A 17,168-nucleotide genomic window follows, 5' to 3' on the forward strand; every position below is an offset into this window, starting at 1 on the left:
GTCAATAGTTTGGGCGCCCTAACCAGGACGTTAGACGGGTTTAGCCTCTTTATGCGCGACAAGCGCAATAGTTGATAGGCGTCCTAAACAACCGAATTTGTCAATCGGGCGTCCATGAATAATCGCAGCTCAAAAAACTATTGAATTCCCTCCAGTGTGCTGTAGAACGGACCATAAAATATTTTAATGTTTAATGACTTTTTTAAAAATAAATTTGCTTACTTTTTAAACCGTAAATACTGCTTAACAACTGACCATTTCTAGTAGAACACCTGCTTGTGTGGCATTTACAGTAAGGACTTAATATTGCATATCAGAATAATTTCTCCTATGCTGTAAAGTGAGGAGCTATAACTCTTAAAATACTAAAGCAACAATGTAAAATGTATTAATGGATTACTTTATGTTAATTACATACTATTAGATAGATTAGAGCAGGGGTGGAAAGGCAATAACTGGTTCTCCAGCTGCTGTGGGACTACACATACCAGCATGTCCTGCCGCAGTTTTTGCCATCAGAGAATGCTGAAGCTTTGGCAGGGCCTGCTGGGAAATGTAGTTCAACAGCAGCTGGAGGGCTACTTAGTGCCCATCCCTGGATTAGCGGAATAAACACCTGCAATATGCATAGAATGTACCTCCTATCCCATCACATATTTCTAGGTACTAGGACCACTGCTCAGTAAATCAGATACCTAATATACATATACACTACACACACATTTTTATTAACATTTCTTAAGCTCTAGAGGGCGCCAACCTTGTAATTCCTGATATTTCAGGATGACCTGCTCAATCAGAATATCTTTAAATGGCTTGCTGCACGCTGCCATATGAGAGACTACATCCCTCATCAGTGACTAGAACAAAAACTGCATGCGTGTGTGCATTTTGCCAGAACGTTATTCTCAGTATAGATAATGTAAGCAGCAATTATTAAATCAGTGTAAAACACCAATTCATTAAAGTTCCAACATTTCTATAGCATTTCAGTTTAGTTTTAGAACTAGATCGCTACAGTTATCGTACCTTGACATTTAAAATTGTGCTTGAAAACTAATATACGTCCTCCTCACTGACCAGCACCCATGTGTACACTATACATACAGCATACACACACACAAACTATAGCGGAAAAAGAACATAATGGGCATATGGTCATAGCTTAGACAAGAAAACAATGCTGTTAGGTCATGAAATGCAGGAGGTGTGCGTTTACACCACCCTGAGCAAAGCTGCAGAGGCTTAAGAATCGAAACAGTAGTGAGGTGCTGTGCGGTAGTTGTCACCCCAAGGTGCTAGAACAGTAAAGTCATCATCCACTGCAATAAATTAAGAATAATGTATGAGATTTCGTTACCCTACATTGTGTTTTCTGACCACCCAACAATAGCCACAGGCACATTCACCACCAGCAACTACAACGGTGATTCTGCTCCCTTATGTATCATAATGTTCCTCACATCTCTTGGCTTGTAAGCTTATTTGGGCAGGGACATGTTTACCTTATGCTTTATGTTGTATGTAATTGGAGTGAAGATCCTATCAATGTGAAGTGCTTAATAATAGGTTACCGTTTAAATTAAAAGATATTAAACAAATATTGCAACCAGTCCAACTGAAGAGTATGATGCAGAGTTGAATGTTCAATGCAGATGTACAAAATTGCAAAAGAAAAAAAAACAAAAAAACACCCCTAATCCTCACGCTTCATTTTCTCTATGTCTTTGGTATTTCTAAGCACTGTTGTGCTACAAAACTGCAAAGCTTATACAAGTTGCTGATCTAATATTTTATATATACACACATACACACACAAACGCACACTAGTTCATATAAAGAGGTGTCCATTCTCAGCACAACACATCCGCCACTGTGGCACCAGTTTTAGCAAATTCGCGATTGTATTTTCACACTTCTATACTTTAACTAATTTGCACAAATAGTTGCATACAAGTAGCATATTAGCCAAAAGGTAGCATAATATTGGACGCATTGTTCAGAAAGTCGTGTAATGGATAGTCGGCAAGGACCAGCAATGCGCGTGCACGCTGGGTCCTTGCCGACCCCGACTATCTACAGAACATGCTGGTCAACTTGACGACAATAGTCAGGTTCCACATGTTCCCAGATAGGAGGTCGGGATCCTGAACTGAATGAAGTTCTGTGAACGCCGTTTAGTGCGGCACCGCACCCGGCGACCTGAACGCTAGTCGTTCAGTTTTTCATGTTGCGCAATGGATAGGCCCCTTAAGTATTGCCATCGATAAAAAAGACTGACAATGCGGCTAAATGTGGAAAATAAATGTCAAATTGTAGTTTGTCATGTTAGCCAGATCACTATTATACGAGGTGTGGCTATTAAAGGAGACTGATGCCATAATTCCTATTTAATTATATTAAGCAAATTTATTCTGCGTTCCCTTTCTATTTACTCGCCTTCTGCATCCACATACCGCTGCATTTACATTTTCCATTGGCTAAAGCCGTGCCGTAGCTCATTATCCGTCAGCTGTCTCAACAGCTCCGTCAGTTTCTTCTTTACCTCAATAACCGATGCCAAACGGGTTCCCTTGAGTACAGATGTGACTTTAGGGAAAAGAAAGAAGTCACACGGTGCTAGGTCTGGCGAGTATGGAGGGTGTTCTAGCACTGCGATGTGTTTCTCTGCCAAACACTGCTTCAGGGAGAGCTGTGTGGGGCCGGTGCACAGTCCTGATGGAGGATGAAACCAGTTTTCTACAACTCTGCCTCCTTTCTTCAGATTCTTTCCTGAAAAGTTGCTAGAACATTTTTGTAGTGATGTTGATTCACTGATGCACCTTCTGGTACCCAGTCTTCCAAACTAACACCCTTGATATCAAAGAAAACAATTAACATGGCTTAGAATCTGCCCCCGTAAGCCTCGGTAAGCATAGGGAAAGTTTCGGCGGGCGTTTTGTTTAACTAAAAATTTGAAGTTAACACGGTGCTCTAATTTCGAACTAAGCATTTTTACGACTCACGGGAAAAACTTCTTCGAATGCTGTGCGATCGCAAAATATCGGTGCGAGAGGGGTGAAACTTGCCAAACAGTTTTGGGATAGTCCAAGGTCAATGTTTCCCCATTCCCGTTTAACGAGAGTACAGTCTCGTTATGTAATAGCTACACCTCGTATGCAAGACATGATTTTTCCATGTTTAACTGCACTGTTAGACTTATGGATAAACAGCAATGTTCATTAATCTGAATGCTCTTTGCTACTTTTCATTAATATTGTGCGAATTTTGTACAACTGAAAGTGCTATTGGCTTGTATATTACATACAGACGAACAGGTATGTTATGAGAGAACTTACACATTACGTATGGCCTATAACAGGGCTTACCACTGTATTCAATATTGTGGCGTGAGAGAGGGGTCTCTTTGGCGCAATTTTAGCAGAGCTTAGTTAGGGCGCTACATACATACACAAACATACATGCACACAGCTTATAAAGTTCAAAGAAGCACCGTAGATTGATACACCAGTTAACATTATTGTAAAGTGAGTAATATACTAACTGATAAGATATGATAAAGTGCTATGCAACACTAGGATAGAAATGAGCTTCCCATGATCCCCTCCAGGACTACTTATAGAGCAATGTTATGTACAGCAGCACCCACAGATGTCTCCATGTAGCCCGCTAGTAAACACTTGGTGTATTTGACGCAATGTGCTGACAGTTCATGCATTCGCAAATTCTCTCAATGCATTGTATATAGGATGAACTTAAGTTTATAGTGTCAGAGTAAATCTAATAGATAAGCACTTCCTTCTTTTATTTTACATAGCAAAAGAATATATTAAATAATGCTCCTTTACGTTAAGTTCAGCTATACTTTGTTTAACCTTTTTTTCTTATTGCATATTTTAAGAATGTCTAACTGCTCTCAAAATAACTTTTGCCCAAAGCGTAAATTACAGCTGCATAATGAGAAAAGTGGGAATATTTATAAGGATATCAGATCCTTTTGATAGGACGCAAACCTATCAATCCTGATATAGTCGGCGTCTCAGCTCTGTATAGCAATACACAGGATGATAGGAGGAGTAGTTCAACAGTTGGAGAGTCACAGGTTCCAGATAACTGATCAAATCTTCCCCAAAAGCCAGGTAACATTAGGACCAAGCAGCTTGGAAGGACTCAATGGTTTAAATGGCATCTCCTTTGTGTTTGATGTATGTTCATATAATATATGTGCAATTCAGCTGGCTAAAATCTCATTTGGGTTACACTACAATTGAGCCCCCCCCCCCCCCCCCCCGCCAAAAATTGAGATCTCAACTCAAAACACAATTAAAAGAAAAGGAATAATGGATATTAAACTTTTACACTTACTTTCTATGTAACTGTGTAAGTATTTCACACAAACAGGGGTATTTCTGAAAGTTTTATTTAACTTTGATACAAGCAAGTTAGGATGGAAACTAAGCCAAAAATGTACAGACATCTTAATTCAAGATGGTTAATTGAACCGCAGCAGCAGGATTAGACGTTTCATTGACAACTTCTGGACCTGCCAGATGTCGGACCGCTCTCTGACATAAGGGTCTTAATTTGGAACATAATTTAGAGTTGATTATTTGGCCCTGAGAAAGTTTTGTCCTGTTAGAGAGTTCATGTAGTCAGTGAATACAACACATAAAATTAACATTACTGTATTGCTGTTAACAGATTGGTGTAAACTAGTTTCGCTAGAGACAAATGACAATATACAGTCCATATAAAAAAAACATTTTCTGTGGTTTCAAACACTCCCAAAACTAGTTAAATGTTAGTCAAATCACTGTTTGCTAAGTGACTATGGAAAAAAATATACTTTTTAGACCAAAAATGAACATTAAGGCAGCATTAATACTTTCAAAATGGTGTACATACATTAAAGCATAACAATACACGTTAGTTTTTGTTCAAGGATTGGACACACTGCAAAACACTCATTTTAAGTCCTAGCATTACAGAAGCCTGGCGTTTCAAAAATTAAATTTTTAGAAAGTTTAGTCATTAATTCTTGTGAATTACATGACTATAGGCATTTACTTTTAAATGTAAAAAAAGTAACTTGATTACAAACAATATTTTTGTTGAAGGAAAACCAATTTAAAGAGTGTCTGGAATGTACCCACAGTGGAGGAAGCCATTTTATCTCAATAGTAACTGAGCATACAAAATGGTTACCTCCTTGTGTGAAAATTCCATGGACATTTAACTTGCATACGCCATCAGCACTGTCAAATAGATCCTTTTGTGACTGGTCTTTTTTCTAAAGGAGTCTAAAATGGGTCAAACTATAGAAGTTTTTTTTTCTCTAATTGTCCTCAAGTCAAGGGTTTTTGAGAATCATATTTTTTTTAGTTTCAGAATAAAATTGTGGTGATCAGGAGGCTCAGGACCTCTGGTGCACATCTAGGGACAAGTAAATTAAGTTAGGGGAAGTAGAGGTGTACATAAGTGTTTCCAAAAAAAAATAATAAATAAAATTCATAATTGCTAATTGACTGAGAATTTTTATTTTTTTTTATTATTTTTTCTTTATTTTTTACTTCAGACCATGTTTGAAAAGGATCAGTTTTGCTTCCCCAGTACAAAAACTTTTCAGGAACACAATGTGCGCTATACCAGACTACACTAGCGTAATAAGACTTGGAGGTAGACTTAGTGTTAAACACAGACATAAAAAAAAAACTTTTCTGTCAATTTGCCAAGCACTAGAAATTCCATTCTTAACTTAAATTACTTATAAGTAGTGAACACAGCGAGGGATTTTAAATAGACACTAATTTAACCTTTGCATGTCTGTGCTGCCCAAGGTTGCAAGAGTTAAAATTATACACATTATATATATATATTTTTTTCTTTTAAGCTAGCAAAGCTCTATTCTACAGACATAGAGGAAACAGTACATTGATACTTTACAGTCTCTCAATGGCTCAGCAGGCAGCACTTTCATGCCTGGTCCAGAATAGGAGAAAATAGAAGGCATCTGGTTTATTATTGCACTGTGATATACACACTTTCAGCATAACAATTAACAAGCAGTAAGCATACAGGCCCAACATATATGAAAAGACACGACTTGGCTATATGCAAAAGTGCGCTGGATCCAAAAGCATGCACCCAAGACGTTTAAACGGGACATCATTTCATACTCCAGAATGGTGGGGTCCTATCAGTGAAAGATGCAAATTCTAAACTTTGAATGGTATAAGAGTTGAGTCATACTGGAACCCCAGACTCTCCTATTCATGGGGGAGGAGGGTTACAGAGAGCAAAAAAATAAACTATAGGATGTAAATCCAATGATTGCAATATTCTGTTTAAAACATATCGGGTGGGTGGGAGATTCAGTTCTTGGCAATGTGCTACTGTGATGTCAGTCTACACACATCACTGAGAATTCAGTAGCTACATCAGTTATCCTAGTCGTCTTCTGTGGGGGCGCAAGGGAAAATTGGTGGCTGGCTTTCCAACCATCCCGATGGCACTTTACCCACATTGCCTGCAACTGAACTCACTCAACTGAATGTTTCAGGCAAACTATACTTACTGCTTGTTAAGGGTAACTGGGCTGTATACCCCTATATTTTGCTGGCTTGCACACATTACCCTCTACGTATTACATTGCACATCCTAAGTACTGTAAATTTGTTCCCCTCTACTAAACACCATTGTCACCCGTTGCAGAGAATGGATGTCACCCCAATTTAAGACTTCGGTATATAACATCCTATCTCGTGATGGATTTGAGGTTGTGACCTGTGACACTCCAGCTGATTTTGATCTACAAGTCCCGCATTCTCTTCCTAGTATAAAGGTTCAATAGGACTTACAGTGCAGCACAGAGCTGCTAGTGGGCAAATTGTAATCTGGTCTGTGAAACTTATATTTGCTATGATGGATATTTACAGAACAAAAAACAAACAAAAAAAAAGGGTATAACCCTATAAATATGGCACAAAATACACAGCTATGGGAATAAAAGAAAAATGCAATAAAGTTTAATTCCACAACTGGGTGTCGTTTGGGAGTGATGGCAAGCAGCGACTGACTGGTGAAGAAAGCCCAAACCACCAAAACTTACCTTCTAGTTAATTTTGACGTTAATTTACTAAAAAGATTTGTGGAGCCTCTACTGCGAGTCTGTGACAGAGGTGTGGCTTCGTGGGATAAACTGGGCGAGGCGGGTGGGCCGTTGTAGGTAGCAGTTCGTCGCTCACGGAGTTGGCCATGGAAAGTGCTTCGGCTGGGGGTTCCTCTGGGGAAGCGCAGGCGGTCTGGAGTAGTGGTGCTTGTTATGCTGTGCGTGGAGGCCACCGATGTCCTCTGATCAGGGATTGTGCTGTGATGGAAGAAACAGTTGAATGACTCTTGCCATACACAGTCCATAGTATTAAAGGGAGTGGGGTGCTACCGCCGTATACAAAAAGTCTACCTGAGACATTCACAAATCCATCGAATAAAATAGAGAAGCGTTTCATGAACTTGGAATTCTAGATATCAGACGTGATTAATGGGTAAATTTTTACATTAGTACTAATGTCATGTACCTTAGCCAACTGCTCGGAGCCTAATATGGCTGAAAACAAGGCGATGGCAGTCTACAGATGAGAGTTGGCAACAAGGCATGCAAGACGAAACACTAACTGCCACTCTGCAATCTGCGGTGTCCAGCCATTGTAAGACCCACAATGCCCAGCGTATGCCCCAGCAGGCTGCCAGGTAGTCTGATGTCTATCAGGACGAGTACCTCCACCAAATTAACTTCTCTAAGCTCTTGGGACTTTTACATACATTTGTGAATAGTCTCAGTAGCTCTTGTATAAAGCAGCGGTTTAGAGGTATAAAGGTTTAGAGGTCCATTAGAGCATGTTAACACCGGGACTTTTTACGCACGATGGCATGAAAAGTGCAGTCAACACAGAACACGTTACTTTCAATGGTGCCGTTCACATTTGCAGTTTGACATTTAATGCTGCATTGATCATTTTACAGCTTTGTCCTGCACGATGCATGGAATGCACAGATACATTACACGCAACACGTTTTGAATAAATGCAGTCACAGCCTAATGGTGCGTACACACGGGGCTATTTTTTGAACGAGTTGTCCATGACAAATCGGTAAAATAATCGTTCAGTTTCTGAGGTATTACAATGAACGAAAACTACAAATACACGCTCCCGTTTGTAGTTTTCGTTCATCATCCGAACTTCCTGTCCAACCTGACGATTTTGTTAGATTGAACATGTTCGGGGATGAGGGTGGGAGCCCGGCGGTGAACAAAATAGTTACTGATTTCGTTCAGTAACTGCCGGGGGACACACAGGACGCTTTTCGTTCGGGGAGAAGATCGTCCGTGTGTACGCACCTTTAGACAGAGTCGTCTATTCAAAGCGATGTCTAATGTAAAAAGCTGAAGTTTTGGAAAGAAAATGGTAAGATAACGAAGATAAATCTGACTAGTGTGATAATTCACAACAATATGATCTGCATGTTACACACAGGATGTGGGCCGTTACAATTTACCTCAACTAGCGGTAAAATAACAGCAACACCATGAAGACACACAGAGCAACACACAGGATCAAGCACAGACGACATTACCATTAAGTAAATACATATATATATTTTTTTTTTAACACCTTTAGCTACAAGAAACAATGATAATGGATTTCAATGACAATACAACTTGGTTTTGTATTACAACTGGTGGACAGAGCGACATAAGGGAAGTGGGCAGCATATTAGTGTGACGGTACTTTCCGAAAACTTTTTTTTTTTTTCCGTTTTAAAATGTTCTTACACCGGCCCGAAGTTATCGGCTTCACAGGTAATTGGCGGTAGCATCTCGGAGTGCCTGGAGGCTGACCTGGACATAGATTTCGGATGCCGCAGTCGAGCAAAGATGGAAGATATGGCGCATACTGAAGCAGGACTAGTTGCGTAAGTGAAAATTCCGGTCAGGCTATGATAGGGGGGAGGGAAAAAGGCGAGGGGTGGGGTGGGATGGGTTTGGGCAGACAGAACGGTATAAATGGACCAATAACACAGGCGCAAATGAAAAGAGCAGAAAATTCTACAGGTTAAATTTAAATTAAAAAAGAAATAAATAAATCACTATTTCCATGCATAACGGTCGGAAACAAAATAATTCACATGTCCTAAACAGCCCAACACACACTGACTGCTCCAAATTCGCTGTGTTTTAGTTCACTCATTCTATGCATATACTATAAGTATACATTACAGTAACAGCATTTAGGTATCAAAAATAAATACAGATTTCAGGAGAAAGCTCCCATCGGTAAAATGTTCAGCCTCTTCTGAAGCCTGCTGATTGCTATAGGCTATGAAACCGCCTGCATCAAATCAGTGACATCTGTGTGCCAGGCCAAGTGTCATTATGCAGATTTTCAGTACAGTAGTGTGGCGCATTACATAACACTATGGGCTGGCTGAGGGACATGTACTATAATGCCTGCAACATTCTAGACCATCATCTGCTCTTAAGAATCCGGACATTTATTTACAATATACACTATTCCTACAACTGGCCTATCACTTATTGGGAAATAGTTTTTGTTTTATCGAGTAGGACAGAATAGACATTAAGAGCATACATTAATGGTGAAGACAGAAGCATTGCTAACCCAACCATATAAAGCCATATGACATGGAGGAACTGCTACGGTGTTAAACCTGCCAACCACTTACTGGCCGGCTCATTCACTTGGGCGGATGATGTGGAGAGAAGACTGACTGAAACGTCTCAGGTGAAAAACATTTTTAATCATAGAGTGACCTCACCCGTCATTTTCTCCTTCACATGAACTGTGGAAACCATCATCTGGGAAATAATCCTTTGCACTGCTCAGTGCCCTAAAGACAGCAGGCCACCACAAAGGGCAATGATTTGTAGAGGGAAGCAGCAGACACCATGCTAACAAGGCATAACACAGCTTCGCTGCCCCCCGTCTTTATGTTCTCCACAGCTGTGATTGTTAGGACACCTAAATTACAACTTGCTATGTCAGGTTTTTGCAAAGTCCAAGTGCCATAGGATTACCCAGTACTCTCCTATGTAGGGGATCCAAGTGTTTGTAATCTCTATGCCTTGTGTGTGTTTCATTATAATATATATATATATATATATATATATATATATATATATATATATATATATATATATATATTTGAATAACTAAACTTTAAGCAGTCAGACAAAAATGGTTTACTATGCTTAATTTTTTTTCATTTAAATTCATTCAAGAATGCAAGGTTATGAGTTGGCTAACACTGATAATCCATTACATACTAGCATTCCTCCAGCTATGTGTACCCAATCTCTACATAGTATAGAATGCCGTTCTGCCGACTGCCACTGTGTCTACCTTGTATGATATATTGTCACATTAACAATGGCACCAAGGCATAGTGATCAGACATTAGGATTCAGTACATAGGAGAGCACCGAGCACTTGTGTGAACACTGCCAATACAGAGGTTGGACACCTCATACCTTAGCAACCCTGACAGCTGGAGGTGGAGTTGAAATTTGAACACTGGTGTATCATATAAAACCTGGTGTCTGCAATAAGGCTTTTACAAAAATATACAACGAAAATGTATAGAATACCTGTTCTCTTTGCCATTTTGAATGACTGAGTGCCGGTCAGTGGAGGCGCGCTCACTGCAGACATAAGTATTTCGACGGGTCATTCCACTGGACGCAGAATTATTCTGCAATGAGAGGAAGCAGCGAGATAAAGTGCTGACTGCACAGACCACCACTAATCACCAGCTCCCCGCGCATGGTCCTTGTGAACACAGGTAGACTTGAACGTTAATATTTAAAATAGTTCCTCAAGAGGGCTTGGGGCATTTTATGGCAAAAAATAAAAGCAAAACTAAAACAAGCCAAAAAAAACAAAAAACAAAATAATTCAGACCCCGGTTAAGAGTCAGTCCCTTAACCCAACAAATTATTTTCCCACAGCAAAGACAGAAGCAACAGGACAGGATTTTGGCAAGTCCAATTTTGTTTTAGGAAGCAAAATAAAAACCCATTTATAAAAATAACTAAAATCTATTAAAGAATATTATGTCATGGATATGTTAGCACATACAGTCAGGTGCATAAATATTGGGACATTGACAGATTTTTCATATTTTGGCCTCTATTCACCACCACAATGGCTTTGAAATGAAACAAACAAGATGTGCTTTAACTGCAGACTTTCAGATTTAATTTGAGGGTAATTACATCCAAATCAGGTGAACGGTGTAGGAATTACAATGGTTTCTATATGTGCCTCCCACTTTCTAAGGGGTCAAAAGTAATGGGACCATCAACTCAAAAGCTATTTCATGGACAGGTGTGGGCTATTCCCTTGTTATTTCATTATCAATTAAGCATGTAAAAGGTCTGGAGTTGATTCTAGGTGTGACATTTGCATTTGGAATCAGTTGCTGTCGACTCTCAATATGAGATCCAAAGAGGTGTCACTATCAGTGAAGCAAGCCATCATTAGGCTGAAAAATCAAAACGAACCCATCAGAGAGATAGCAAAAACATTAGGTGTGGCCAAATCAACTGTGTGGAACATTCTTAAAAAGAAAGAATGCATCGGAGAGCTCAGCAACACCAAAAGACCCGGAAGACCACGGAAAACAAAATGTGGCGGATGACAGAAGAATTATTTCCCTGGTGAAGAAAAACCCCTTCACAACAGTTGGCCAAATCAAGAACACTCTCCAGGAGGTAGGTGTATAGGTGTCAAAGTCAACAATCAAGAGAAGACTTCACAAGAGTGAATATAGAGGGTTCACCACAAGATGTAAACCATTGGTGAGCCTCAAAAACAGGAAGACCAGATTAGAGTTTGCCAAACAACATCTAAAAAAGCCATTACAGTTCTGGAACAACATCCTATGGACAGTTGAGACAAAGATAAACTTGTACCAGAGTGATGGGAAGAGAAGAGTATGGAGAAGGAAAGGAACTGCTCATGATCCAAAACATACCACCTCATCAGTGAAGCATGGTGGTGGTAGTGCCATGGCGTGGGCATGTATGGCTGCCAATGGAACTGGTTCCCTTGTATTTAGTGATGATGTGACTGCTGACAAAAGCAGCAGAATGAATTCTGAAGTGTTTCGGGCAATATTATATGCTCATATTCAGTCAAATGCTTCAGAACTCATTGGACGGCGCTTCACAGTGCAGATGGACAATGACCCGAAGCATACTGCAAAAGCAACCAAAGAGTTTAAGGCTAAAAAGTGGAATGTTATGCAGTGGCCAAGTCAATCTCCTGACCTGAATCCGAATGAGCATGCATTTCACTTGATGAAGACAAAACTGAAGGGAAAATGCCCCAAGAACAAGCAGGAACTGAAGACATTTGCAGTAGAGGCCTGGCAGAGCATCACCAGGGATGAAACCCAGCATCTGGTGATGTCTATGCGTTCCAGACTTCAGGCTGTAATTGCCTGCAAAGGATTTGCAACAAAAAGTGAAAGTTAGATTTAGGATTGTTTAGTTTGTCCCATTAGTTTTGGCCCCTTAAAAAGTTTAGGCACATATAGAAACCGTTGTAATTCCTACACCGTTCACCTGATTTGGATGTAATTACCCTCAAATTAAATCTGAAAGTCTGCAGTTAAAGCACATCTTGTTTGTTTCATTTCAAAGCCATTGTGGTGGTGAATAGAGGCCAAAATATGAAAATTCTGTCAATGTCCCAATATTTATGCACCTGACTGTATATGGTCTATTTAATCTTAAATGAAGAAAATATGTTTAAACCATTGTACAGAGCAGGGATATTCAACATGTGGTCCTCCAGCTGCTTTGGAACTGTACATACCAGTACGCCCTGCCAGTTTTAGCATGCCCTAATAGCAAGCTGGGATGTGTAGTTCCACAGTAGCTGGAGGGCCACATGTTGAACACCCCTGTTGTAGAGTACAACAAACGGTTCTCTGGATAGTAAAACATTTAGAGAGTCCAAGTCTTGATTCGTGGACTGACCACAGTTCTGTGACAACTTGAACAAACCAAGGCGCCCATTATCATTAATCACATACTTCATAGCGATCTGGGTGCGATATTAGGGCCCATTATTGCATTGCAACATGCAATAATGCTGGCCGAATCTATTAAATAGCAGAAGCAGAAACAGGGGCTATGAAAGGAACCCGTCCCTGCAGATTGCTCAGACTGAAGTGACCGCATCAGCGCGCTCTACAGAACCCACTCCCGGTAATTCTTGCGAAGTGTAGCCCATAGGTTACAGCAGCACACCACCATCAGATGGCATAAACTGCGCATTCAGATTCCGGGCCTTGGTAAATCTGACAGCATTGCATCCCTCTTTGGGGAGTTGTGGCTGCTGTCAAAATGAGGGGGAAGAGATATTGGAGAGATCTGCTGTGATCCTCCCATAGTACATCTGGGGTATACTTAATATTTGCAGATATCCCTGTTTTCTGGGAATTTACCACAAATTCCCTGAAATTATAAATCGGCCCCAAAACCCTTAGCATGGCCAGTAAAGTAATAACATTCAATATTTTATCTGCTACATTTATGAAGAGTGTTCACTGAACAAAATGGCAAGTGACAAATTAGGGGCTTATGTGAAAGATTTCATAGTGGCAGATGCGGGAACTGCCAATGCCCCACAAGTGTTGCACGATTCCAATCTAAGCCTGATCGGGTGAAAGGATTTTAAACTACCATCTTTTAATTTAAAGTGCATAATAAAATTAGACACCCACCAATTGCCTCACACTATGGGGGTCATTCAGACCTGTTCGCGAGCAAAGGACGCTCACAAACGGGTCGATGTTGCCCCACTGCGCATGCGTGAGACCCGGACTGCGATAACCAAGCTGTCGCTCCGGGTCTCGCACCAAAGGGGGCGTGCTGTCGATATTGATTGACAGCACGCCCCCTTTGGTGGGCGTGACTGCCAGATGGAGGCGTTCCCATGGGAATGCCTACCATCTGAAGCCGGCCCCACTGACATCACTAGTGATGTCAGTGGGAGTGATTTTGGCTCTGATTGAGCCAAAATCACTCCAGGGCTTGCGGAAGCGAGACCCTACCACAGGGTCTCCGTCGCAAGCCCGATGTTCGCGATGGTCAAGACCATCGCGACCATCATCATGGACGCTCGCTATAGCTGTGGGTGGTAACCCACAGCTATGCGAGCGTCCATGAGGACGCTCCAAAAAAAAAGGTAGGAGGGCCCTGATTCAGAGCGAGCACTCTGGTCAGAGCGTTCAGCTCTGAATCAGGCCCTATGTCCCTATTAGCTCTGAAGTACAGATAGAGGCTATATAGTAAGTAGTAATACTCCCTGCTCAGACCTGCTTCATAAACATCACTAAGACTTCAGTGCTGCAGGGTAGCCAGAGCATACGAATTTATACTTACACTGGGAACAACAGAACTCTTCTTACGGTCGGGGATATCCGCCTTATTTGGGTTGTTTGCGTTCCCAAGCATCGGGCTAGGAGGTGTTACTCCTCTCCCGCTGACCGCACTACTACTAGATTTCCGGGACTGCACTCCCTCTTCTTTAAGATCATTATCCGTGGTGCTTGTCTGGCTTCGTTTTGGGTAAGCTGTAACTGCAGGGGTGGCAGGGCCAGCTAGAAGAGAACATAAGTACCTTATTTTTCTTTCATTGTACAAAATAAAAAAAATAAAAAAAAATAGATACGTCATCCTGATTGTTTTGAACCTGAAAATGGGACACCGATGTTACATCGACTCACCGTGGTCACTGTACCGCCTCTGTTTTTGGCTGGAAGAGATATTGCGCGGCACCTTGCTGTGCGGGGACTGTCCAGTGCTATTGTTAAGATCGCTGCTCGGTCTGACTTTAGCAAGTGACAAATTGCTACTAGAGCTGGAGTCGCTGGCATCCAACTGTACATGGGGGGAGAAAAAACAAATTCACTGATCCAGAGATCTACAATTGTACACCACTACTTCCTTCTATGAACCAAGACTAGTGCACAAAAGTTGGACAAGAACAGACTGCCATAAAAAGCAAAATCTCCTTGTTACTAATAAAGGGAGTCCTAAAGCTCGGACTTAAACAAGTTGGCCAAATAAAGTCTCCAAGGCCCCAAAACTAATCTGGACAAGTGATTGGATCATTGTATGGCATAGTAGCATTGAAGAAATAAAATTGCAGTCAAAACTTAGAACTGACGATATATGAATAAAATAATAGTCTTCATGTTTTATCTTATAATGAAAGAAAAAAATAATAGTCTTCATGCTCATGTCACCCTAACAGTGCATGTTTTCAAGGTATCCTCAGAAATAATAATTAGTACAACATGTAGATCTATTTTCTGATGGCCTATTAACACACTTCTGCTCTAGCTAGATGATCTGGAAAACATGCACTGTTAGTGTTCCATGAGGACTAGATTTGAGAGACACTGTTCAAAGGTAACTAAAACAATCCAACTGGTCCTTTGTTACCTGGGAGCAACAGTATGAAGTGGTTAGAAAGCAGGGAGTGTCCAGACATAACAACTGCCCGCCTAACTGATGTTAGGGTCAGCATAGGGGCGGACGGTGGGTCGCCCGTACAAACAGCCAGACGTACCGAAATATCTGGATGATGTACTAGAGCAACTTATCATTTGTCTCAAAATAAATATATCAACAAGCATGTACCCATACTAAGTACAGTATGTGTAGATCAATGAATTAGCTGAATGCAATTGGTAGTGCTGGTTTTTGTAAGAACAATCGAATCAGACTAACTGTGTGACCTGAAATACAACTCAAAACACTGAAAACTTATATTGAAGGGTCCGATTAAATCACCTCAGTTGATTTTCTTCCAAGTAACAGGTACGTAGCTGTGATCTCATCATATTTCATTTTGCTAAGGGATTCTTGTATCTCTTCCCTTGAATATCCCATTCCAACCATAATATCTAAAAGGAGACAAACATACAGTTTATGTTATTGGTCAGGATAGAGATGAGGATTGGGACTTTATGTTGGGCTGTGCTAATACAACTGCATCAGGTGGTAAAATTCCTGTACACAGTGTATTACACATTCCTCATCTTAAAGAAATGGGAAAAATACATTTTGTCCTAAATGTTTGTACAATGTATCCACTCAGGTGGATCTTCTTCCCTTTACGCCTAATGCATATTTATTTTTCACATGAAACGTGCAAGTCAGCATCTTAATATTCATTAACAGTTATTTATATAGCGCCAGCACACTCCTTTGCGCTTTACACAATTGGTATTATGGTCGTCATCATAGCCAGAAAATGGATGGCAGGTGAGAATCCCTGTTTTCATTAAGGGTTGGTGCTAATGGGGCACGAAAAGACTTACCCAAACTAGTAGAAATTCTAAATATAATGCAATTATGTTACATTGGACTAAATCATAGCATGCTTTTACATTTAGAGAAGATGTATGAGATGCCTGCCGAGGCACCAACCTAATCCGACCCTAATAACTAGTCTACAATCTTGTCGATTAGGTTTCAATTTAAGGACTCTTATACTCAACATCGTATTTGCTGCTGAATTCAACAAAGCATTAAAACATTAGATTCCTGTTCTAGATTATGCATGATCATATTGTGTATTAAAGATAATGGAATAAGAGGACCGTAGAAATTAGATATTTCAATAAGGTGATTGTACGGCTACGGACAAGTTCTTGTACGACTACAAGAGCAAAAACAGTTAGCTGGTAGGTTTAATGGGAAGCAATCGGGAAGCCGACTGCCTAAATACCGGCAGCCGGCTTCCCGACTGTCATATCCCGGCAAGGGTGAAATGCCGGGCGTCTAGATGTAGACGCCCGCATTTCCCCGACGCTGGGAGACCGGCGCCCGGCATCCCGATCGTAGAGATGCCGGCCGCCGCGAGCGGACAGGCCCGGGGGTGGGGGGCTAGGGGGGGGGGGGGGCGGGGATTAGGTTTAGGGCTCCTGGGGGGGACTTGGGGTTAGGCACCCCCTCAGGAGGGTTAGGCTAGGGGGAGGGAGGGTTAGGCACCCCCCCGGGGGACTTAGGTTTAGGCAGCGGGGAAGGGGGTGGTTAGTGTTAGGTACAGAGGGGGGATTAGGGTTAGGCA

The 17,168-nt window shown here is 41.1% G+C and overlaps 1 protein-coding gene across 6 annotated transcripts in view; it reads right to left on the bottom strand.

Annotated features, from left to right (window-relative positions):
- Positions 1-17,168, bottom strand: part of MARK3 (microtubule affinity regulating kinase 3) — a 71,664-nt gene that overhangs the window by 9,122 nt on the left and 45,374 nt on the right. For 4 of the 6 annotated variants that reach the window (XM_088455300.1, XM_088455301.1, XM_088455298.1 and 1 more), the window contains exons 11-15: positions 15,887-15,999; positions 14,815-14,968; positions 14,471-14,688; positions 10,664-10,767; positions 7,109-7,366 (exon numbers count right to left, since the gene is read on the bottom strand). In XM_088455300.1, the coding sequence (XP_088311426.1) occupies positions 7,109-7,366; positions 10,664-10,767; positions 14,471-14,688; positions 14,815-14,968; positions 15,887-15,999 (847 nt within the window). Of the gene's footprint in view, positions 1-7,108; positions 7,367-8,830; positions 8,993-10,663; positions 10,768-14,470; positions 14,689-14,814; positions 14,969-15,886; positions 16,000-17,168 lie in introns of all 6 variants that reach the window. The other 2 variants (XM_088455304.1, XM_088455303.1) reach the window with 1 other exon arrangement.

This window comes from Taudactylus pleione, unplaced genomic scaffold (assembly GCF_031769625.1).
Source record: "Taudactylus pleione unplaced genomic scaffold, aTauple2 ptg000652l, whole genome shotgun sequence".
In the NCBI taxonomy this organism is placed as follows: domain Eukaryota; kingdom Metazoa; phylum Chordata; class Amphibia; order Anura; family Myobatrachidae; genus Taudactylus; species Taudactylus pleione.